Source organism: Mesoplodon bidens (assembly GCF_964165515.1).
Source record: "Mesoplodon bidens genome assembly, chromosome: 9".
Taxonomy (NCBI): domain Eukaryota; kingdom Metazoa; phylum Chordata; class Mammalia; order Artiodactyla; family Ziphiidae; genus Mesoplodon; species Mesoplodon bidens.
The window spans coordinates 7749683-7776291 of record NC_138166.1 but is presented as its reverse complement, the minus strand read 5'-3'; the positions used below and the strand labels follow the sequence as shown (position 1 = coordinate 7776291).

Below are 26609 nucleotides of genomic sequence, written 5' to 3'. Positions count from 1 at the left end.
TATTTTCGAAGGGGTTATAATATCCAAAAATGAGGACCCATCATTAAACAAATGAAGATTAAGTCACTGACTTTTCTAATAGTGTCTAGCAGATGTCTTAGAATCCAATGCATACCTAAAAGACACCCAGCCTAATTTTCAGTGACATGTGCACACATAAGAAGTTGAAGGTCCTATTTCAGCTGCCAGTCTATCAACAGAGTAAGGGTCATCAACATGGCATCACGATTCTGAAAGTTTTCTGATTATCTCCCTTAAACCAAAAACTATTTAAAGAGGCAAGAGTTATTTTGTTAAGTGTTCAATGCAGAATCATTTTGCTCCCAGGGTCCAAAGGGGGAAAGCATAAGCTGCTCATAGATATTTTCATGTATCTATCATTCCCAGAATGCTAAGGCTTCCTTCAAATTTGTGGAAAAGAGTCTCATAAATATATTAATAATTGCTACTAATTTTGAGGGATTCCATATGTTGTGTCCTATTCTAAGTACTTTAAATGTAAATAACTCATCTAATGAATTGTTTGGTTAAACTAGAAAAAGAAAAGCCTTAGATGATTCTCTAAAGGGAACATAAATAATCACAGAGGATCTATGATATTAAAGCACATCTCATGCCTCCACAGTAATCCATGTAAGCACATCAGTGCTTCACAGACTCATTCCACTGTGCAATCAACAAGCTGAATATCTGCTATATATATGGTAGTGAAGTAAGCCTTGAGGATTTGTTAATGATCAAGTCACACACAGGCCCTGACCTCAGACAGCTTACAGTCAGGTGGGTTGGGGGAGGGTAGTAAATGATGAGAGATTACAATTCATTTGGGGGAGGGGATGGATAAAAAGTAAGCACCTTTTATAAAAAAGCAGATTGTTTCCTGATGAGCCAAAGGCGCAGTTCCATTAGTGAAGGGAGAGAGAGTAGCAGGAACTGAATGAATCTGACATTGTCTATGAGAATACATATGCTAACCCAGACACCAGAATCTGGTAAATTTCTGTATCTATTTGGATACTTTTTGGTTCATTTATAAGTAAGGGTATTGGTTATCTGGCCTCAGACCTAAAAAGTTAAAATGATAAAAACTTCTTAATTGCACTTAGATAATAACTTTATTTCAGGTGCATCTAACTTAAGCTGAACACCTTTCCCTAATAAATATGCTGACAACCAACAACCTTCTCCAGCTTCTTAATCCTGGGGCACAGATAAGAACTAGGATAGGACTTGTAGAGTAGTTATCCCTTCTCAAGTGAGCTTGTATCTAGACTGTGATTTTACATGAAGATGGCATAAACAGCACTGTATAGGCAGTTACAAAGAAAAAAAAGACAGAAATGTGCCCCCCAAAAAAAGAGGTACTGTAATAGCATTTATTTGGGTTACAAAGGTCTCTCTCTCTTTTTTTTTTTTTTGTGGTACGCAGGCCTCTCACTGTTGTGGCCTCTCCCGTTGCGGAGCACAGGCTCCGAACGCGCAGGCTCAGCGGTCATGACTCACGGGCCCAGCCGCTCCGCAGCATGTGGGATCTTCCCGGACTGGGGCACGAACCCGTGTCCCCTGCATCGGCAGGTGGACTCTCAACCACTGCGCCACCAGGGAAGCTCACAAAGGTCTCTTTTTAAAAAACTAAATGAGTTATTGATGAAGCATAGCATAATTTTAAGAACTGACGCAACAAATTTTTTAATCCTTTCAAGTGGTTTGGTTTGTAGCCAAAATCAAGTATTTTGTCAACTATGGCATCTGTATCACCTACATATCGTCATGGAAGAAGAACAGTGGATAGAAAGTGTTGAGTGTGGCTCTCACCCTCGCTCTGAGGTGTCCTGTTATTGATCTGAAGGATACATCACTAGCAGTGGGGATGTTAGGCATTTCAACAGAATGAAGTGAGGTTCTGAAACTTAGGTGTGTTTGGAAAGAACCGAGAGTAAATACATTGTGACAAGCTAAACAAGCACGGTTTATTTCTTCTCTACTGGAGATATTGGCATGGGTCAGCGGGCTAGAAATCCAATTCCATTTTCTGGCTTTTATAGAGCACAAGATGTTTTTGGAAGCATCTAAAGCTCATAAACATCTAAAAAGGCAAAAATGACGTTAATATCAAGGGATCGTTTAGAAAATTATCTAACTTGGATTTGAGTATGAATATTTTGAAGATCTTTCAAACTGAATTGCTGCAACCAGTTCCTTTATTTTTATTAGAAAGACAGAGCTAGAGGCCTGGTGATTTTTTTTTTTTTTGAGGTACGTGGGCCTCTCACTGCTGTGGCCTCTCCCGTTGCGGAGCACAGGCTCCGGACGCGCAGGCTCAGCGGCCACGGCTCACGGGCCCAGCCGCCCCGCGGCATGTGGGATCCTCCCGGACCGGGGCACGAACCCGTGTCCCCTGCATCGGCAGGCGGACTCTCAACCACTGCGCCACCAGGGGAGCCCTAGGCCTGGTGATTTTGCTGCTCATCATCTCTGGATGTGGTATTATGATTCACTATTATTTATTCATAGCACGATAGAGACCTGGAAGGCAAAAACAGTATCAACACGTGCCAGAAGACTGGGAGATGGTAGGATGCCCATGAAAGACAAAGATAATTTTCTCAGGGCACTTTGAACAAACTCAAGGAAGTCAGAAACAAAGAAGCCATAGGAAGGATACTGCAGTAGATGAAAAGATGACTAGGGACTTTTTTTTTTTTTTTTTTGCCACTTCTCTCATCAAAACGTGGGGCTTAGTTTCCTTCCCCTTTTATCTGGGCTGACGAGTGACTTGATTTGGTAACATTGTGCCAGTTCCAGGCTAGGCCTTGAGAGGCTTGACAGCTTTCCCTTTTGTTCTCTTGGCACCCTAAGCCACCTTGTAACCTGGTTCAGCCATGCTGCTGTTGAGCCGGCATGGAGACGGAGAAGCTGCAGCAGCACTGAGGAGCCCTATCCATCCCAGCTGAGGCCTCACCTTGCACATCCCAGCCCCAGGGGAGATCCTGATGGGGGCAGCTGTACAACACTCCCAACGTGAGACTAGTGGATGAGAAACACCCAGCCCATCCCAGGCAAGAAACTGGAATCTTGAGCAAACATTTGACTGCGCTTTTAAAACACCGAGTTTTGGCATGGTTTGCAATGCGGCGTTAGAAAACTAAACAGATGCTTCAAATAATAGAAAGATTACATGAGTTAATTTGCTTCCGGCAAATGACAGAACCATCTAAGTGGTTTACACTACCTAAGTGTGAACACTTATTTGTGCAGGTGGGTGGTGATGAAGCACTGGCTGATTCACTAGGATGTTTTTATAAAGCAGCCAACCAGGAAGAGAGGAGTCATGGGAGAGACCATCGCAGTGTGTGCTCAAAATTCAAAAGGAAGCCTGCCCTGGGTATAACACTACCTAAGTGTGAACACTTATTTGTGCAGGTGGGCGGTGATGAAGCACTGTCTGATTCACTAGGATGTTTTAATAAGGCAGCCAATCAGGAAGAGAGGAGTCATGGGAGAGACCATCACAGTGTGTGCTCAAAATTCAAAAGGAAGCCTGCCCTGGGTATAAGTTGATTATGAGGTGGGAAAACATGACACAGAAAACACTTCTGAATTACTTCTTGGGCTTTCTCATACATATCGATTTTTCTTAGGAGATGTTTAATTAACAAGTGTAGGATTTCATCAAACTGCTAAGGAGCTAATAATGGTTAGAGAGGACCAAAGAACACTGTGGTAAGGCAGCGTGGGAAAGCACTAGGTAACCATTAAGTGGAAATTCATTACTGAAGGGCCAGCCCTAAGAGGGGCAATAGCTGTCACGTTGAGAGTAGGGTGGCCATCTGTCCACACAGCACTCACGGCCCCAGGTTAATCTTTGCTGTTCCACAGAGAGCTAAAAGGTAACTAAAATTTCAGATAGTGCAATCATGAGATAGAACACCCCAAAGAGTGCTAAAATCCCAAAGAATGAGAAATTGCACAAAGTTCAATGTCCTAGCCTGATATGAAAGATAAACATAAAGATTAATTAGCTTTGTTCTATTGAGTAGATAGCCATAGCCTCTACCTCAAAAGTCAGTCCCCAGGGATATTCCTAAACACTCCTTCGGAGAAATTCTGAGCAGAGGCTTGTCTGAGAGAGGGTCAGGCTAGGATGGAGAATGTTTGCCAAGCTGTACAGTAAGTGGGAAAGGAGTCTTCTTGCTACTACTACATGCAGTGGTTCTCAAACCTCAGTGGGTGTAAAAATGCAGATTCTAAGACATGTAGTTCAACATGACAGACTGAACATAAATGGCTATCCCCTTTAACAAAGATTTTAAAATGAATAAACCCACAGCAACGAAGAGAAGGGGAGAGGAGCCATTTTGACAAAGAGGGGCCCTTGCAAAACAAGACAGCTCAAGAGAATTTTAGAATATGGAATGTGGATAAAGGCACAATAACTGATGTATCATGGCTTTGGAAGGTGTATTCTAGAGCAGGGGTTGGCAAACTATGGCCCACGGAGCAAATCTTGCTGCTGCATGTATTTGTAAATACAGTTTTATTGAAGCACAGCCATACTCACTTATTCACGTGCCATCCCTGGCTGCTTTCATGATGACAGAGTTAAACAGCTGTCACAGAGCCCACTTGGCCCACAAAGTCTAAAATATTTACTACTTGACCCTTTACAGAAAGCATTTCCTGATTCCTTTTCTAGTGTGCTTTTGGAAGAAAGGGAAACATGGACAAGAAGGACTCTCCATTGCTTTGCAGAATCGCAGAAAGCCTTGGGGTTAGGAAACATTGGATACAAGTATATAGAGGATCTGCCCTGCTACATCTGTATGCAGAACTCTCACCACCTACCCTAAGTCAGAGATGAGGGTGTCTCCAAAACAAGGACCCTATTTAGTAGACTTTCATATCCTGCCCCTGCCTAATAACCTCAGGTAAAATTTGACCAGCCTTCAAACTCCGCCACAGACACAGAAGTCCCCAGCAACTTTTTCAGTGCTCCATTTTTAAATACAGACAATCCAAGATCAAAAGACATATGAGGGCTATGCTCTAGTAAAATGAGCATCCACGACAAAAGAGGATATGGATATGGATAACAGTGGACTCTGATTGGGAGAGACATAATGGAAAGTCCCCAGATGTCAGCTGTAAAACCAGCCCAGAGAGGAGAATGAGGACAAAAGATGCCCAGAAAAAGGAGGACACTCTAAGGACCTAATATGATGGTGCTTTGGGGGAAAAAAGTATCATTTTAAGAAAGAGATTGCCAAAAAAAAAAAAAAAAAAAAGACAAAAAAAAAAAAAAAAACAAAGTAAAACTCCACAAAGCCCTTTACAGGGAGAAAATGTATTAATGATAGACCACTGGGGTCAGTGAACAAATTTACAAAGCCATGATAATGCAAAACCTGTACGAATATTACTAAAAGTAGTTTTAAAACTCAGTTGGGAGACTGGGGGAGGGCAAGTGGGGGGTAAGGGAGTTAAGGCTTCATTTCTTCTGAAAGGAAGTAAATACAGGTCATGTCTAGAACTATTAAATTGAGACAACAAGGGCAGGACAGGAGAAATTTTTATGTATTATAAATATTTCGATGTTATTATTATTATTATTTTTTTTACCACGTGCGTGTATTGCTTTGACCATTTTTAAAAGTATATACATGCACATTCCCAGCACTACTTCAAGAAACTTGGAATCAGAAGGTCTAGGGGCACAGAAATCTGCATCTTTAAAAAGCTCCCCAAGTGATTCTGACAAAGTTAATCTTGTGTACCTTTTAGAGAAGCTAATAAAGAGGTAGCAACCAGGAAAAGCAATAACATCAATCTGCTCAAATGGAGAAATGCCAGGAGCTAGAGAATGTCAGGGTGTTGATTTTCCAGTTTGTTGCCATTTTACTAATAAAGTGAATAACTATTAGAAGAGGGCAAATAAAAACTAATGGGATGTGACTGACCTCATAATTCAACCCATCTATAGGAGAACCTCATGGGTAGGTCAACTTTCCTTGCTCTTATATTTGTTGAAAACCATAAGCCTTGATTCAAAAATTAGCCTTGGGAGAAACATGAAACACCATGTAATGAGGGAAGCTTTTTATCAGAAGGATGATAGATAAGTATGTTTTAGACTCTGCAGTTTCTACATAAGCCTTGTTACATCAATCTTGATTTTTAAAATAGTTTAAAGAATGTTATCAGGATCTCTGGTGTCTACAAATGATTGCTGGGATGTCATGAATCCTTAATAATCAGAAGTCGGATGGTTTCTGGGCACTATGGTAATTTCTTCTAAGAAAGTGTCTTCTGGAACATTATAGGACCGTTGGGGATTGGCTCAATTCGTTGTTAAAAAACAGGTGGGGGGCACAGTGTCCTCCATTTCTCCTGTCTCCATTGCTTCCTAGAATCAGTGCTGACTGAGAACGGACCACTCTACCCTTGTTTCTATAGTACAGGACCCTAAGTCAACTTTAGTAGAATGGATTTTTCTTTGTGTCCAAACTATTGACATCTCTTTGCCTAAACCAGAGAAAATCTAGAGCTAGAAAAGTTGAATAAAATATTTTCACGATTATTTCAATGTCAAATGACATTGCTCGCATTTTAAATATCAATGATTTATTGTTTATATCTGTAGAGTCTATTATTTTTGTTAATTCTTGAGGTTCATTTATAGATGAAATCATTACAAAAAAGGAAATTAATTTTGTCCCTAACATGTACTTGTCTTTTAAATTTCATCCAGAAACTGGAAAGATGATTTGTTTTTCCTTCAATGGTAAGCTATTGGTCTGATTAGCATCGACTAGGCTATATTGGAAAAGTGGAATTCAGCTAATTCAAATTTCACTTTTTAATTTCTAAGTGTATGCATCCATCCATTCATCCATCCAACCAGCCAACATTTATTGAGTAACTGCTATTTGCCTGGCACTGTTTCAGGTTCTAGGGATTTACAAGTAAAGAAGACATCAATCATAGAGTAAATCTCTATGCCTAATTGGTTAAAAATTTACATGAGAAAGGTTTTATATATAGGTACTCGTGCATTTATATGTCTTCTGTTTGAGGATATATGACTATATACTGTTCCTTGATGGTTGCCACAAGCCTGAATAGTTCATCTTTATCAGTTATAATTATCATCTTACTTAATACTTCACATAAACACCCACTGAAGGCAAAATATTAACCTACACTGAGATGGCATATAAATCTTTTCCTAGGTATTTCCCACTACTGTGCTTTTTGCACATTGCTGTTTCTTCTTCCTCTAGCTTTCTTCACTTGTCCACCCAGCAAACGCCTATTCATCATTCAAAACTCTGTCAGACATCATCTTCTATGAGGCCTTCCCTAAGCTCTTCTCAATAGAATTGACCCCCCTTTCCTCTGTACTATTTCTGGACTTTCTACATATTTGTATTTGCATTGTTATAAATATTCGCTAACATATCACTCATTATTTCTATACTGTAAGCTTCTTAAGAATAGAAATACTTGTTTCCGCATTTTTGCATCCCAAGTAATTATCAGAATGCATAGCACATACGGGAATTCACTAAATATTTGCTGAACTGAACTGAGAACCATTCCCTCTACTATAACGTGTGGAATGCTACAGAAATATGTTTGCATTTTACTTTAAATCATATCATGATTAAAAAATAAACACAGTATTTTTGACTATTTAATAAGCAGTGGATTTCAACATTTTATTTTCTTTTCTGATGAGAGAAATTATCATCCCTAAAAAGCCCAATAAAATTATATAGTTAGAAGCACACTTAAAAAAAAATTCTGTTGTGCCCTTGCCCAACTCTCCTGACTTAGTGCCAACATCATGGTTATTACAGACTCATCCTATTCATACCGTGTTACAATTACTTGTTTATATATCCAAAGCCCCTCCTGGATGTAAACTCCTCAAGAGCCTGGCCCTTGTCATATCCACCTTTGTAGTCCTGCTGGACAGCAATGACTGAAAGGAAGGAGGTTAACAACTGTTTGCTGAATGAATAAATAGAAGAATAAATAGGAGACAGTGAATAGAATAAAATCCTAGGTCCTTCTCTTCCTATTAGGACTGTTCTGTGATTACCTTAAGTGCAGAAAATCTGCTAAATTCTAAATAAAGCTTTGACTTTGTTGCTGAGTAGGCTCACTTAGACTGTGTGAGTGTGGCAAACTAGGAAAATGAGGGAGAAGGAAAAACACATTATTGTGCAAACCTTTTGATTTTATTTTGTCTTTTAAGTTTACACTGAAAGAAGTCTTTTCTAGTTTTGAAACACAGAATAGTGGATTGGGCAAGAGAAAAAAATAACTGGGTTTTTTATTATGAAAAGAAATGGGTTTGTTACCTGACCAAGGAGGTGAAAGACTTATATGCTGAGAACTATAAAACATTAATAAGGGAAACTGAAGATTACTCAAAGAAATGGAAAGATATCCCATGCTCTTGGATTGGAAGGATTAATATTGTTAAAATGGCCATACTATCCAAAGCAATCTACAGATTTATTACAATCCCTATCAAATTACCCAGGACATTTTTCACAGAACTAGAACAAATAATCCTAAAACTCATATGGAACCATAAAAGACCCAGAATTGCCAAAGCAATCCTGAAGAAAAAGAAGAAAGCAGGAGGCCTAACCCTCCCAAGACTTCAGACAATACTACAAACCTACAGCAAGCAAAACAGCGTGGTACTGGCACAAAAATAGACATATGAATCAATGGAACAGAATAGAGAGTAAAGAAATAAACCCACACACCTACAGTCAATTAATCTTCAACAAAGGAGGCAAGAATATAAAATGGAAAAAAAGACAGTCTCTTCAGCAAGTGGTGCTGGGAAGGTTGGACAGCCACATGTAAACCAATGAAGTTAGAACACACCCTCTCACCATGCACAAACATAAACTCAAAATGGCTTAAGGACTTAAATATAAGACACTACATCATAAAACTCCTAAAAGAGATCATAGGCAAAACATTCTCTGACATAAATTGTTAGGTCAGTCTCCCAAGGTAATAGAAATAAAAACAAAAATAAACATATGGGACCTAATTAAATTTACAAGCTTTTGCACAGCAAAGGAAACCATAAACAAAACAAAGACAACCTACAGAATGGGAGAAAGTATTTGCAACCAAAGCAACTGACAAGTGTTTAATTTCATACAACTCAACAACAAAAAAACAAACAGTCCAATGAAAAAATGAGCAGAAGACCTAAAGAGACATTTCTCCAAAGAAGACATACAGAGAGCCAAAGAGGCACATGAAAAGATACTCAACATTGCTAATTATTAGGGAAATGCAAATCAAAACTACAATGAGGTACCACCTCACACAGGTCAGAATGGCCATCATTAAAGACTGTACAAATAACAAATGCTGGAGAGGGTGTGGAGAAAAGGAAACCCTCCTACACTGTTGGTGGGAATGTAAGTTGGTGCAACCACTGTGGAAAACAGTATGGAGGTTCCTCAGAAAACTAAAAACAGAATTACCATATGATCCAGCAATCCCACTCCTGGGCATATATCCAGACAAAACTATAATTCAAAAAGATACATGCAGCCCTCTGTTGACAGCAGCAGTATTCACAAGAGCCAAGACATGGAAACAACCTAAATGTCCATCGACAGATGAATGGATAAAGAAGATGTGGTATATATATATATAGAACAGAATACTACTCAGCTACAAAAAGGAACAAAATAATGCCATTTCCAGCAACATGGATGCAACTAGAGATCATCATACTAAGTGAAGTAAGTCAGAAAGAGAAAGACACATACCATATGATATCACTTATATGTGGAATCTAAAATATGACACAAATGAACCTATCTATGAAACAGAATCACGGACATAGAGAACAGACTGGTGGTTGCCAAGGGGGCAGGGGGTTGGCGGAGGGATGCAGTGGGAAGTTGGGGTTAGCAGATGTAAGCTTTTATGTATAGAATGGAAAAGCAGCAAGGTCCTACTGTATAACACAGAGAACTATATTCAGTATCCTATGATAAATGATAATGGAGAAGAATATAAAAAAGAATATACATATATATATATGTATAATGGAATCACTTTGCTGTACAGCAGAAATTAACACAGCATTGTAAATCAACTATACTTCAATAAAAAAATATTGTTACAAGAAAAGAAGAAATGGGTTTGTTAAATATTTCACTGAAGTTCAAAAGCATTGGGGATCCTTTTCCCTCTACTAAGTTGGTATTAAATCCACAACTTCCTCGTATTCTAATTGTAGGTGATAGGATGATTTTTAATTGAGTCATTTGATGTTTTTTTGTGATTTTTGGCAACATGAAAGTGTGGCTGCTTAGTAAAATCTCACCAGATGAACAGCAGAGTTAGATACTCTCTAACTTGCAGAAAATTATGTACACATGATTTTTACAACAGTAGCATTTGAAAAATGTGGTTAGCTAGTTTTGAAACTTTACTCAACTTTCAAGGAAGTGTAACATCTATTAAATATATTATTGCTCACTAGTGACTGGCAGTGACAAATATACTCATTAGGTGACCTTGAAAAGATGTTATTTCTATAGGAACCATTTAATAAACAGTCATTTTTAAAGTGAAAAATGTCAGATGAAGACCTCAATTTTATGTTGTTTCTTCATACACAAACTGCTTCCAAAACCACAGAGTAACAATTTGTAAATATATGGAGCATACAAATGGCATAATTTTTCCTCAGAAGTAATTCTCTAATTTCTGTATCTTCTTAGGACCCATTGACTTTAGTAAGTTAACATCATAAATTATATCAATATTGGGAAAAGTGTGAAATGGTGATATATAGTTATTACACTTTGTAATTTTCTAAGGCATTTCAAAAACAGTACTCCAAAATTCTTAAATCAGTATTTGATTATTATTTAAATACGATCAAATTTGATTTCTTCTTTATTTCCCAGACAAGGAAAATAGTATTTATAAATTATGGGACTAATTCCAAGTCATGGACCAGGTAGGAGAATTTAAAATCAGACTACAAAATCAGACTTAGTTCATTACTTTTTTCTCTGTCTCTGTGCACCTTTCATATTTTATATTTTCTTGCCCTTAACAATTTGCCTCTGCATTTCCATGTTAAATGAATTTTGATTATAATTTGATAGATATCCAAGTAACTGCATATGAAAATTCATTCATAAGGACTAGAGGAAAAAACCTTATATATTAAAACATTGTATGGGGATATGTAAAGATGAATACCATTAACATTTTTTCTACGAGATGAGCGTGCATATTTAAATATAACTAACCTGGGCAATTCAGCATGAGAATACTGTAAGATTAATACAGATTTAAAAAATATCAATAGCTGAACATAAGCAAGAAAAGTATGAAATGTTAATCACATCCCTGAGAGGGGACTCCAGAAATAAATTAGAAAAGTGTCAATCTCAAGGGTGCACTGAATCCAGCAAATAGAAGGGGAAGTCAGAAAAATGAGACAAAAATGGTATTTAAAGTTGTTTCCAGAAATACTTCAATATGATTATTATTAAATTTAGGGGAGACATAATCTGTGGTTGTCCTAAAGTGAAGTGACCTTTGACCTTCAAATTAAAAACACAGAAAGAAGCTCCTCATATTTGCCTTAGGAAAGAAGTTGCAAAACGATTTTCTAAAGTATTAAGGAACTTACCTGTTTCCATTTTTCCGTCCTGTGCTGCAGGCCCATCGGGAATCACGCTTTTCACCTGCAGAAACTCATCAGGCTCATCTCCACCAATGATGGTAAATCCAAACCCCATGTTGCTCTTTTTTAGTGTGGTGCTGAGAAATGTTCCCTTCAACTGGGATGCATCCCGGGTAAAGAGCGGTTTTTCTACATTGGCCGATGGAAGTTAAAAAAGAAAAAGCACAGTTAGGGCATGTTCTTACATGGGGAAAAGCCAGCCACTGAGCAGCAATCCCAGGGGTAACTGTGGGGTTAATTATAGTAAATGCAAGCAGGTGTGACTTCAGGAGCACACCTCTAAGCACTTCCCACAAACGCAGAGCAGCCCCAAGCATGCAGGGAAAGGTGAAGAGCTGCTTGGTTTGGAGAGAGATTTTTTTGTCATCATTGTTTCCGTTCACTAAATTCACCTTCTTGTGCTTAAAAAGGGCTGAATCAACAGGTAAAGATAAAGCAGAGCGTAAAACCATCCAGACACATCTGGATACATGTCTCTTGCTCTGAAAAGGTCCCGGTAGGAGGTATGTGTGAGTGGCCGGCGCTGCCCCAAACCTTGAAGGGATAGGACTAGAAAACCAAAATGGACTATGTTGTTTCCAAAAAAATAGGACCAGTGGAATATTAGCGCCTATTCAAATGTCTAAATTGTTTAGAAAGAATGCCTGGATGTGGGACTGAGTTAGCTTTTGCTTATCTTATGAGATGCTATAAAGATAACCAGATAAATCCATTTCTACTGACCTGAGAGTGTTTAGTATACTCTAAAATGTGAGCAAAAGGCAAGCCAATATCTCTAGATATAATTATGAATGTAAAGGTCACACATTTTGTAATAATATGTTGACATGTTCAAATCATATACCTAAATAATCTGAACAGAACTTGAACCCACTCATAGAGGTTTAACTAGTAATTTGTTATTTAACATGCTTTTTCAGCTATGATCGGTAATAAGTATATTCCTACATATATTAAATGCTTTAAAGATAATAGTCATACTAGGAATTAGAATTAATGTCTGCTTTAAATGTTATCACTGTCAAGTATTTTATATATATTTTTTAGTTGTTCCATTTTGGGTGATATGATTTGATATTTAAAACAGCCAAACTGTACACGGTGACTTAGTTAAGTATTCTGTTTGCTGTTGTTCCATTTTAGGTGATGTGTAATGGACAAACTATAAAGTCATGAGTCATTACACTGGAATTTTACTTTGTCTATTTACATATCTCATATATCTTTGTGAAGAAGACAGGGCACTTCTTTAAAATATAAATAAAAAACACACACATAATCTTGTCACCTCCGTTTCCTTTACGAAAGTAAAGTTTCCAATTTGGAGAGAAGTTTAGCGGTAAGACCTTTACGTTCATCCTTCTTGTGCTGTAGTGATACAGTGTGAAATCAACCGTAGGCATATCTAGACTTCCCGACTACCAGAGCCTCCTTCGTGCTTTCACACGTGAGTGTGGGCCCACTAAGATGTGAAAAGTTCATGCAGCATCTCATCCCCATACGTGGCTCCAGGGTGAAGTGAGGTGCAGCAAGCAACCCAGGACATACCGATGCACCCGGGCCTCCAGGCAAGGTGGCGCCCATAGTAAGACAGGTCACTCACGCTGCGCGACCGCTCCCGGGCAGCGCGGGGGCAGGCGGGTTTGGGCCTAGGTACTGTCGATGAGGAGCTGTCTACTGTCACAGAGGAGAACACGCCTCATTCTCATGCTTGATCATTTGAGGACAAACTTATGAGTCTCTATGAATCTCTGCAGTTTACGGTACCACCGTCATACCCGTTCAGCTCTACCTGGCAACGTGCTGTAAATTCCTATAAGGTGCTACCCGAGGCGTTACCTTCACTCGTGAATGCTAAATGCATGAGTTTAGAGACAGAGCAAACACCCAGCTAGAGCTAATTGAGGGGTCTGGGGAAAGCAAATCAATGACATGAAATGGTCCAAGATAAAGGCCTATTTGGAGAGCAGGCAATTCGATAGACAGTCTTTCTCTCTGAAACACTGCGTGTTGACAGGTACTAACCTCGGAAACCTGGGGCCTGCAGGGGCTTTGTTCCAAGTTCTGTGTGGGGCATGTTATGCTGCTGTAGCTTCCTTTTTGCTTCCAGGACAGGGTTTTCAAACTGTGTTCTTCTATTTATGTGGCTGAAAAATAAAATTTCAAATTAGGATAACAGTGGGGCAAAGTCATTTAAGAGAACATATGAATAGCTCTAGCTGAATACCCCACCAGCACGCAGTCAGGCCTCTGCTGGGGCTGGCCTGTGTACGGTACGCATTTCCCTGACAAGAGCAGAGTTCTCAATGGCTCTATCATACGGTATTGTATTTAAGTTATGCATGATTCAGCCAAAAGAACTAGGATGTGAACTTGGCTTTCTGGTCTACCGTGTTAGTTTGAGACGAGTTTGGTGCATTCAAATAAATGTCCAACAAATGAAATTTATACCAAATGGTGCTGAAGAAAAAAGTATTTGTAAAGTGTTTCTAAGCTCTGTAAAGTCCCAATATCCAACAAGATAAGCATAAGGTCAATTCACTGATGCTTTACTCTTAGAGCAAATGAAGTCCACATTTTAGAATCAGACTTGGATTAAAGGACTGTGCGGAAACATTCCTAAGGATATTTAGGAGTTGTGGAATACCTGTAGGATGACTGATACTGAGATCAGTCAAAAGCAGAGTATTTACATTCTCCCTAGTGAGACAATGAGCTTCTAGATATCAGACACAGAGCATCTTTAAGCAAGTGTGGATCAGCTAAACCAAGGGCTTAGAGTTTAAGGATTCCTTATAGTATTCTTACAGTGTGATGCATTCCTGTATAAAGTTTAGAGTTCCTTGTCCATGGAGAGGGTGGGAACGACAACCCTGCCTAGCAGCAGTGTCAAGTAGCTCCTTCTCTACGTATACATGTCGCACTAGAGGGGTGGCATGTACACTGATTTTGGTTCTTTGTACAAACAAAAATAGGATTATTGTATGAGAGAGCATGAAGAGGCGAGAGGGCTTAGAAGAGGAATGAACAGTCACTCAGTACTTAACTCTGTGCCAGGTACTATATACACATTTCCTCAGTCAAGTCCCATGGCAACAGTCTTGAATTCTAATTATCCCCATTTTAAAGGTGATGAGACTGACACACAAGAGGTCAAATGACTTGCTCTAAGTCACATGCCTAGAAGTGAAAACGGTGGGAATGGACCACATCTGTCTCTAAAACTCATCCTTTACCTACCTACCTTCTCTTTTCAATGTATGATTTCACACTGACGAGTGTACACATACTTAATGGGCACGCGCGCGCACACAATCCTCTTATTTTAGGTCTATAAATACACGTTAAGAAAAGGAAGGAGGTAAAAGAAACAAAATCTCAACAGCCAACTTTCTGTTAGTATAAGTCAGATATTTCCTGGTGAGACAGAAAAGCCATTGTCAGAAACACAATAAGACGACTGCAGTATCTAGTTACCTCCTCATGAGGTCGGGGCAGGGGAGCTGCTGCCTGCCACACAGGCTCTGGAGTCACTTAGTCCTGGATTCAAAATCCAGCTCTGCCGCTTGATTTGCTGTGTGACCCTGCACAAGTTATTGAGTCTGAACCTCAGTGTCTGCGTCTCTAAGATGGGCACAGTATTGGCTTCCTCCTGGGCGGTTGTGAGGATTCAATGAAAGAATGAATATTGGCCCAGGGTTTCAAGCATAGACATGCTCAGTAACTAGCAGCAGCTGTTATCATCATGGCCACCACCATCATCATCTATTCATCACTGACACTGTCCTCATTTTGAGTGCAGAGAGGAGGCTTTACCGGGGGGAGGGTCTTTAAAAGCACCAGAACCTCTCGCTAATATTGCCGCTGGTATAGGTTAGCATGCTATTTAGGAAGGGGGTGCTTATAACGATGTTCTTTGGTAATGGAACTCACTGGTATGGGGCTCAAAGTAAATGTGTCCTACGTAAGATTATTTTCCCATTGGAAGTAAAAGCTACTGTACTGCTCTTGTCACCAAGGAGTCACCATGATCTGTGGTGTGCAGTGAACTACAGTATGAGCTTTCAAAGCTTCCTTAACTCCATAAACTCTGACAGCACCCCTCTATTTCAGGAGGGGCGGATTTGAAGCCCCTCTTCCCTTTTCTCCATTGTCTCTTACTAACCTCCTTTGAAATCTTCCTATTACCTAAAGAAATATTCTTCCTGACTGCCCTTACTCATCTCCATATCTTCTCCTTTGGCTGCATCACCACATGCACCTTTTGCTTTGGATACACTCGGAGCCACTCAAATAAGCAACACCCTATCAAGCCTCTTCTCTTTTCCCGTGAGACTCAGAGCATTCGTGGTGTAGCAGCTGAAGCAAGACAGCCTGGGTTTAAGGTGGCATCTTAGGCAAATTACTAAACTCTCTGAGCATCAATATCCTCATTTGTAAAATGGGGACATTAATATCTACTTCTTGGAGTTGCTGTGAAGATAAGAGAAATAATGTTTGCAAAGTACAGATATACAGGGAGGACCCCGCACTTGTAAGGTATAGTTGTTCTTTATTTTCAAAGTATAGTTATCCTCTATTACTATTATTTATAAGTGCTATTGCTGTTATTGTCATTATTATTACAATGTTTTCTCCATCTGTTCCACAACTCCTTCTCCAACCTCACCCAGCAACATTCTCTGCCTGTGTTGTGCTCCTCCCCTTGGCTGTCATAAAACCTCCAACAGACCTCTGTCATCACAGTTCATTTATTTTCTTACACCCTGCCTCATAGTCAAGAGAATCAGAGGCCCTTTTAAAGAACAACCACAAGGAAAAGTAAACAAAATCCAGGGTGAAGTTAGTTGAGTCTAGGTGGAAGATCAATAGACAAAATTAATAATATAGGATCCTGTTTGTTTACTAGAGTTATGTTGCAAATTAGCTTTGAGCTTTCAAGCTGCTAATTCAGCAAGAAAGAGAAACCAGTTCTATTCTTCACAGTATTTAAGATAAACTCGAGACAGCTGTTCTGAAGGACATAGTATTCCTGTTACTCTCTTGAGATCATTCTCTCCAGGTCTTGGATAAAGGTGTTTCTGTGATGTAGTATACAACAACCTCCTAGATGATAATGACACAATAATGAATTTAGTAACCTTATCATACTGTGTTTTAATAATTGATTTTCGTGTTTATTTCCTTCTCTAGACTGTGCACACCTGTATACAGGATCCAGGTGTTATTCAACTTTGTATACTAAGCACGGGACATAGTGAGAGATAATAATAATTTTTTTGTTAAATGATGAATATGTGTTTTAAAACTTTTGTCTACAAATATATGTTACTAATTTTGAGAAATCAGAAACAGTTCTGAGTATCATTTCCTATCTGTTCCTGTTTCTGTTTTTCTAGGTCGTTGTTCATCATATGCATAACTTTATCCTTAGAAAACACATTACAAGAACTTTCTGGGGTAGATTTACTATACAGTTGGGTTCTTCCAACTTGCTAGCTGCATATAATTACTTCCTTAGAAAAGTCATAGCCACTTGCTTTATGGAAACTATGTTGACAAGATTCCATTCACCATCCAAGTGAAGTTCTACATTTCACAGAGAATGAAAATACCAATGAACTCGTCTGGTATGACTTGTACCTGACAAAGAGTGGAAGCTGGGATGGCTTTAGTGTCCTGAGCTAATTGCTACAGAACATTTGCATTGTCACAAATAAAGTCATTCATTTAGATTTTAAAATGCTCCCAAGCTTTAAAAGACCTATTACAAAGAAATATGATTGTTGCTGAATAGAGAAGCCTTGTCTTCCTTGTGCTTCCAATAAGAATAGTTTGAAGTCCTTTTAGCAAGGATTTGGGGGACTTACAATGTGTAAAAGGATGTGAATGACAAATGTCATCCTCTTCCTCATTGTTTAGGCTCTGTGAGAGAATTATTAGCTAGTTCATCCAGCTCTGTACTGAACAGGAGCCTGGGAAGCTACCAAGAGTTCTTATTCTTTAGTTCAATCTAGTTTATTATCATGTTTTAGTAATAGAATTTTTAGATGTTAAGAGCTAAGGGGGTAAGAGACATATTCTGAGGAGGGTAGATCCCAACAACCCCATTTCCTTTTACAAAAAAGAAAGACTACTGATACGAGATCCTTCCATGTGGGAATGGCAAAGGGAACAGGTTATTCAAGGATGACATTCCATCACCTTCTCTCTTTGCCAGTACAGTCACTCATTTGCAGCTTAACTCCTCCCTCCCCTTTTCTTTATGGAATGGAATGGAAACTTAAGATAAGTTCGCATGTGGCAGTACTTTGTAGCTCTGGATGGACCTGAAGAACTTAAAAAGCAAACAAAAACAGAGAGGACTCAGGCCCACCCTAACTCAACTGAGCCACAATCTCCAAATGGGGTATGGGCATTGACATTTTTTTAAAAAAGCTTCCCAGATAACTCTGTAGTGCAGCGAGGGTTGCAATCCCCTAAGTTAGAAGCTGAGAAGGTGTGAGAAGGTAGTTGAATAAGGACTTTCTTGCCTTATTCAACTGGAAGTCACTTTTTCTGTGCAGGGCCCTGGGGAATACTAGGAAATGCTCTTTTGCTCTAGAAGAGAGGACACGTGCCAACAAAAGGGTGAGACATGCACAGAGGGAAGGAAATCTTTGCAGCTGACGGATGATATGCTGCCAAGGGTAGTCCCAGCTCAGAGTCCTGTGTGGCTGCCATCTCCTTCACCGTGGGGAAGCCATGGAAGAAACAGGGGGAAAGTCGTACATCCTGAGCCCATCAGTACACACAGGACAGGTCTGCTGGGTGAGGAGGGCCATCATCTGACCCTCACCACCAGTGCTCCCTCCATATTCCAGCTTGTTAGCTCTCCACCTTGCTTCTCCTGGGTTTTTGGAGAGGGGCACTTTTACTGCATAGTCACAAATGACACCTTTTGTACCCACTGGTCATTATCACATCATCTTGACCTCAGTTGACAGATTAGAAATGGATCTTTGGCTCAGTGTGAGAGACGAAGACAGCAACTTTCGAGTGGAGATGGTACCACGAGTAAAATATTTCCAAGATGATCAAGGGGCTACACTAATTACTCCAATGCATGAGGTAGCCAGTGCTCAATAAATATTTGTTGAATAAATGCCTGGAGGGAGGCAGGCATGTAGGAAAGGTCATAGCTCTTGCTGTTTTCCAGTTTAACTCTCCCATAAAATACATGTTGTGACAGAACTTATGGTGAAGCTTAGGGCCAACTTATGTGCTATAACCAATCTGCATTTGGGTAATGATCCATGGAATGCTTCAAAACAGAGAATCTTTCAAGACTTTCTCGTGATAGTGAAAAAGTCATCCCACTTCAGTGATGAAAGATTTGGATCTGCTGTCTTGTGTTACAACAGAAATGTGCTCAAATGGCAAAGCGCTACACTAGGGACAAAATATGGGAGCACCAGAAGGCAGCTACTCAGCACTGGGTGTGGGAAGGTTGGCTTGGGGTTTGGGGCTGCAGCTCAGTATGTCATCCCTTCTATGCAAACCTGCTCCTTTTGGGGCTTCCCAAAATCTATTTTACTGGGAGCATATATTTTTTTTTAAAGAGAGAATAATTCCTGAATGGAATCACAGTATGAATTTCCGGGTTGCTTGGAATTCCATAGGTTTTGCTTGACCCTAATTCTGACTCTCATACTTCTGGATGGTCAGGAAAGTGTGTGTTGCCTCCTCACATCTGAACCCCTAAACTGTAGCTACACTGGTGGCCAAACACACACACTGCCCCCTCCCTGTCTGTATTTTTATTCATTTAAATACAAGCTTTGAGAAGACCCCATAAAGTTTTCTCTACTATCCAGTTGAGATAGATGGAATAAAAACTTCCTCTTGCTTCAGAAACTAAGAGAAGATAATAACTCTACAGGGATCTTCTGGGGCCAACCCTCTCGATAGAAGGCAGGACACTGTGTTAAGAGCTTGGTCACTGCAGTCACATTGCCGGCATTCACATCCAAGCCCCACCACATCCTAGGCATATGATCTTTCGCACATTATTTACCCTCCCTGTGCTTCAGAATTTTTCATCTATAAAGCTGGGATAAAAGTAAGACCACCATAACCTCACCTCTCTTTCGGCCGGTACGGCAGCAGAGGTTCGGACGGTCCCGGGCCTGTGGCCGCTTGGCCTCCGACGGCTGGGGCGCAGGGCAGGAGCGTGTGGCTGCCCTGAGTCTAGTGAGGCTGGCGCCGCGGCCGGGCCGGGTCCGAGGCTCCCGGTCCCTGAACGCGTGGAGGTCAGCGGCCTGGTCTGGCCTCCGCCACGTTGTCGGTTTTAATTTTTGTTCAGGTGAAAGATGGACGCTTGAAGCATAGACTGCTGCTAGCTGACTACCTACTATATGGGAGCAGAAAGATGACCTAAGGATGTCCTCGGTGAGGAACTTGACAACTTGATCTTCGGGAGTTGCTTAGAGTATTTAAAATTTCCAGGATTGCTAAAAAAAATACTGCTTTTGGATAGTCCATAAATGTACATCTAAAACAGTGGGGCTATAAATAAAATAATTTAATGTGCAAAAAAAATAGGGCTTCCCTGGTGGCGCAGTGGTTGGGAGTCCGCCTGCCGATGCAGGGGACACGGGTTCGTGCCCCGGTCCGGGAAGATCCCACATGCTGCGGAGCGGCTAGGCCCGTGAGCCATGGCCGCTGAGCCTGCGTGTCCGGAGCCTGTGCTCCGCAACGGGAGAGGCCACAACAGTGAGAGGCCCGCGTACCGCAAAAATAAATAAATAAATAAATAAATAAAAGTAAGACCACCTCATAAAGTTGTTGCGCATATTAAATAAATTAAAATGAGTAAATCACTTAAGACCAGTGCCTAGATGTAAGTACTCAATAAATGCTACTGTGATTCATCAGATATTTGTTTCTCAAATGGTCTTTGCTAGGCACTTTGGTAGTGGGTGCAGGTAGGGGCAAAGATCAATCAGACACACAGTTTAGAAGGGGAGATAAAACAGAAACAAAAAAAAAAACTATAAAATAGGCTTTCCATACTATGACGTATGCCTTACAGTGCTTTGAAAATCTAGAAATTTTAAAAGTACTAGATGAAAGACTGATGTTTTAAATCTACTTTATTTTTAAAAAACGAGCTTTGGATAAATGGAAGAATTAAATCTGTTTTACTTGGAGCAGTTTCTAAAAACAGACTAATTGAATCCCGCCTCTTGAAAGATTTCTTCCCAATTCTAACACTTAAGTGACAAGTTTCTTTCTATAAATGTCCATTCATTATTCCCTACTGTACCTGGGGGAAATGTGAACTTGCTTTATGAATGAGGGTGGGAAGACCGAGTCACGTGTTACTTCCTCTTGCTCTTTCTGGACATGAGGGTGTCTGATCTGGGGACATAGTGTCCAAGTGGGAGGTGGAACCACGGCCAGCTGAGAAGAGTATGTTTATCTTCGTGCTGAAACTCTCACAGCTAAGGAGTCTGTCGTCCATTCCCCACCAGGCAGAGCTTCCCACATGTGGATATATTTTCAGATAAATGAGCTCTCTTCCCTTCCCTAGTAGTAGTGGCAAGTTATTTAGTCGGCATTGATTTGTAATGTGTATTTTATGTGTATCTTATGTAGAAGGGGGATTCATCGCTTAGCCATTACTATTGACCAATTACTTGGAAAACTTGATATTTTACTCTCAGCAGAAATGACACTGTGCACTGTCAATCATGCCGTGAAGCCCCCAGGACCTGCAAGATACATAGACTCGTTTTTTAAAATTTCAGAGCCAGTAGGCATGCATTTAAAAATGTTTTTTATCCATCCCTTCCCATTCCCATAAAACACCTCTTAAATTTTATTGCTGGGTGCAGGAGGAGGTTATTGTTCTCAAAGGTAACAAGAGATTGAGCAAAAGTAATGAGTTATAAACTTGGGGAATAGAGCTTAGCTTGAAGGAGACTAAAAGACGACACTATTTCAACATCTTTCAGTATTAAGAGACAAGACTAGATCAATTCTCCTCCACTGGTGTCTGCCAACCCCGACTCACTGGCTTTAGTCCTTTAAGCCTCATGTACACTTTCATGAATGTATCAGTGTGCTAGGCACTGGGAACACGAAAATGAATACAACACAACCCCTTCACCAAGGGGGCTCATACTCCAATGGGGCAGACACAAAAGTTGGATGACCAACCACCCCAGGTTTGTCTAGGACTAAAGCATTTCCCAGGGTGCAGGACTTCCTCTTCTAAAACCTGGACTGTCCTGGGTAAATTGGGCTGAGTTGGTCACTCTATAAGCGGTCAGAAAATTTGTATTCACAAAGTGGGGACTCCAAAGAAGAAAAGACAACTTAGTCTGATGGTTCAGGGAAGCTTCACAAAGGAAGTGGCACTTAAGCAGATTCTAAGAGGATAGACGTATTTTGCCAGATGGAGAAGGAGGCATTTTAGGAAGAGAATAGTGGATTCAAAGGTGTTTGGGAATATCCATCCTGCTTAGCCAGAGTAGGGGGCTTGTGAATACACACATGCATATGTTTGCATGTGGGTGGTGCCGTGAGAGCAGGAGGCATGGGGGAGATGATGAACTTCAAGATGGGGAGGATACTTCCAAGCCATGGGATGAGGTTTTGTTTCGTTTCAAGTTTCCCTACTTCCATTATGGCTTTAGTCTAATGGCTGGCCATAACTTGGAAAGTCTCCATCCTGGAGGATGTGCCTTATTCCTGAACTTGGGGGGATTACAGAATGAGTTTTGCCATATTAACCACATAGGAAAAGTTGCAGTGCTCTCTAGAATTCTCAGTCATTTCAGCATCATTTAGTCGTTACCTCCAAGGTACTAGTTATTGTACTTACCCGGTATTATGAGGATGGACAAGATGCTCTCTGACTGTGAAGAATCACATTACCCAGGGAACTAGACCTTACAATGTGCTGGGAAGGGTGAGAATAATCTGACTTGTAATATACTGTATGTTGAACTGGATTGCAATTTATTAATAACTTAGGTATGAGTTGTTAAAATATGAAGTCACAATATAGCCTAAGTCTACTGAACTCCAAAAAATATGACTCAGTATTAAAAACCTGTGCATACACATCACTCATATATAATGTTAGACATACACAGCCATGGGTACAGGAATACTTTGGGCCTGACATCAAGGTGAGTCAGAGAATTACCAAGCACACTCAGAACAGTGAGGCATCATGAAGGCGACATCACTGATGTCTAGGATTATCCAGGAAGGAGGGAGTCAGGGAAAGAGTGCCAGTGAGAGGAGACGGACACGACTGGGAACAAGACTGTGAGATTTTGAAAGTCAACATGACAGGGAGATAATTCCAACTTTATATAATAGCAAACCTCCCCAGGTTTCCAAGTCTAATATTCAGAGTGAGAAAAAGATTAAAAAAATATTATTCTTGGCTACTGAGTCTCTAACACTGTTAAGACCAGAGAAAAATAAAACACATAGCTATTCCTTTCATATGTTAGAAGGTAATGCAGGAAGAATTAGAAAACAAAGCAAAATTGAAAGTACTTTTGATGAGTCTTAGGGAGAAAAAGATCTTTTGCCAGATACCTAGAATCTGCAGAGAACCTTTCAATACCTTGCCATTAATAAGTGGCCATGGGGCCTGACTGGGCAGGAGCCTGTCATTCTGAGAAGATAAGGACCCTGGGAAGATAAGAAAGGCATGGAAGAGAAGTCCTGGGAAGAGAGGATAAAGGTTCAGCAGAACCAAAAGCAAAGAAAGGTGGCAGTAGGTTGCTTCACTGTTGTGTTTGATAGATTGCTTTTTTGGGAAAACTATTGTTGCAGAGTTTTATATAATTAATACACGATGTCTAAAATTATGCCATTACGAGAAGAGCAAAGTTCTGAGATGACAGTTTCATGTATCTGTAACAGGGGGATGTATTTTTATGTAACTTGTTTGTTCCTTTGCACAATACACATGGAGGGTTGGTGAATTTAGGCTCCCATGTAGGCCGAGCTTGTAGTTTCCATTCTAAAACTGCAAATAAAGAAGATGAAAGGTGTGACGTTGGATATTTCACGAGAACGTTCTGTCTTGCACGCTTCTAAAGTTACTTGGTTGCCGTTCAGATTTAAATTCTATTTAACAGATGCCACATTTGTGGAAAGAAATAGTTGTTTGACAAATGAATGTCGGCCTTGTAAACAAAAGACAGAATAATGGGAGAACGGTGGGTAGTAGCGAGAGATGGGAAATAATACTCGTTGAGGAAATACTATATGCCAAACCGTCAGGTAAATATGTTCCTTGCTGTTAATTCAGCAGCTCCTCAGAGAGGGTAAACAATTTTCTGCAGTTCTCAGAGTAAGAAGCAGATTCGTGAATCAAACCCACCTCTGCGTAGTGCCAACTCCAACAACATTGATTTAGGTGATTCTGAGACAAATATACATTTACTTTTCAATGATACTCCTTATGTATATGTAGGCTTGGGCTATCTTTAATGATCCGTGACTACTTCAGCCAGGTGATTCTCAATTATCGGTGTTATTTGTGAAACTGGAAGCTTTCACAGCATTGTAAATTACATGCTGGTTTTTGGAAGATAAAACCGTGAACATATAGCACATTATTTTGATTATTAAATGATTTTTCTAAAGAACCCAATGATTATGTGCATAGAAATAGGGGCTGAATATGTATTATAAGAAAACATGTATGTGTGTGTATGCTTTGCATATTGTAAAAAGTGAGCAATGAAACGATAATGAGAATATGGGCAGGAAGCCAGGAGACCGGCTCTGGGTGACCTAGTTTTCAAACTGGAAGAGTCTCCTCCAAGGGTTGCCTTTTAGCCTCACTTAGGGCTAATCCTAACTCTGCTTTTCTTGAACTTTGCCCTTACCAACTCTGGAAATTGAACATGGGCCACTGTCTCTGGCAATCATGATAATGATAATAAGAGTCTGCACTCATATTTATGAGTGAGGTTAGAGCTGTACGTAAGTGAGAATGGGGGTAGTCAATAACAACAACTACGTATGTTTTGTCTTGTCTCAAACCTTGAAAAGGACAGGTTAGGTCCAGCTGAAGTCCAGTGATACAATAAGAAATGAAAACATGGTACTTACTCCATTACTTACAGAAATTCCTTATGTGGTAACAAGGGGGAACCTCGAGTGCAGGTAAGGCCCTCCCCTTGACGCTCACATAAGAGTTCCCTGTAAATGGTGGATTAGGCCATGAGCAGTAACACAGGTGAGGGGAGCCACCTGCACTCTGGTTTCCTCAATCTCACACGGACCTCTTGGGCTTCACCAGAGTGAAAGCCACTTACAATGAGTCTCAGTGATCATTCTCTGTTATTTTAAGATCAAACCAGCATTTGAAGTTTAAACCACATTTGAAGATTAAGTCTACCTCTCACTACCTTTGTAAAGTTCCCCTAATATCTCTGAACTGCAATGGCCTCATCTGTAAATATCCTATTCACCTCACAGGACTGTTCTGAGGAGAAATATGTGAAAGTGTTTAAAGATGAAGCACTGTATAGATTTTAATATTATCTTGTTGTACTGAGAGTATGGGAGTCAAGTGTAACTTAAATATGGACAGCATCAGGTCTCTTAATTCCTGTCCTGGGCTGCAACTCTATTTCTACCGCCTACGAGCTTGATGGTCTGGCTTCTTTAAGTTTCTCTGTCTGTAAAACATGAATAATAGTATCTAACATACAGTGCTGTGGTAATGACTAAATGAATTATGTGAAATGCTTAATACATACCAAGCGCTTAGGAGACGGTAGCTACTAATATGACTTTTCTGGGTTGACTGATAGTTATTAACTATTTATATATTAAGTCAATGCCCCCAACTAACTTACTAAGTAATATTACAGAAAAAAGAAAGATAATAATTCTTATCATTTTATCTATCTGAAAATATATTCATATGTTTTATGATGCCCAATTAAAACTGGAGAAAGTGAAGTAAGAATAAAATGAGGGGACTTTGTCAACCTTTGTATATGAATGTTGTGCTTAGTGGAAATTTGAACTAAGCTCTTTTCATTATGACAGACTCAATAAATGGTACTTAATAAGCTTTCAGAAACCACACACCTAATGGTGAGGACTTTCTTCTGGACTACATTAATGCAAAATTAATTTTATTGGTTTATCAAAGCAAATAGTCTCTTTTTGCCTAGAGTAGATCCAGTTAAGCTCAGCCACAGAACATAATTTTTTTCTTGATAATTTAAAAGTTCATCTTACTTAGCTAGATTGAACATATGAAAGTTGATAATAAAAAATGTGTGGTCCGTCCATTTTTACTACACAATTAGCTGTCTATTATAACATATTTTCATCTAAAGTCATCTGTTAAACACTAGTAATAAATAATGTTTAACAATGTCACCTTGTACTATAAAAAAAGGAAAACAATATCCTTTCAAATGTATTCAGCTTTGACAGCGGTGAGACAAATATAGTTCTTACCTGACTTTTTGTTTATAACCTTATCTTTATCTTTCTGACTTTTATTTAATGATAATCAGCCTCATATCTGTAGATATCAAACACACTTCTATTTGTAAGGAGGTTCTTTTATAATAGTCCACCATTTTTGGAAGTCTTCTTTCTTCGACACTCACATGATGAGATTGTTAAAATCATTAAAATAAAATAAAAAAATGGTAATATATGTTATTGTCTAGCCAAATAACAAGTAGAAATGGAAATAAAAGGCTTTTACATTTTAAGCATTCTTTGATCAGCACGCATAATGAGAAAATAACGAGGCTTATTTAACACAGGAAAATGGCTGGAGGAGCCTGAACCAAGATGGCAG

At 39.7% G+C, this 26609-nt stretch overlaps 1 protein-coding gene across 2 annotated transcripts in view; it reads right to left on the bottom strand.

Moving 5' to 3' along the window:
- MAGI2 (membrane associated guanylate kinase, WW and PDZ domain containing 2) overlaps positions 1 to 26609 on the bottom strand; it is a gene marked incomplete at its 3' end in the record, with an annotated part of 1332164 nt that overhangs the window by 291815 nt on the left and 1013740 nt on the right. For both annotated transcript variants that reach the window (XM_081243891.1, XM_081243892.1), the window contains exons 8-9: positions 13784 to 13905; positions 11705 to 11887 (exon numbers count right to left, since the gene is read on the bottom strand). In XM_081243891.1, coding sequence (XP_081100017.1) covers positions 11705 to 11887; positions 13784 to 13905 — 305 coding nt within the window. The remainder of the gene's footprint in view (positions 1 to 11704; positions 11888 to 13783; positions 13906 to 26609) is intronic.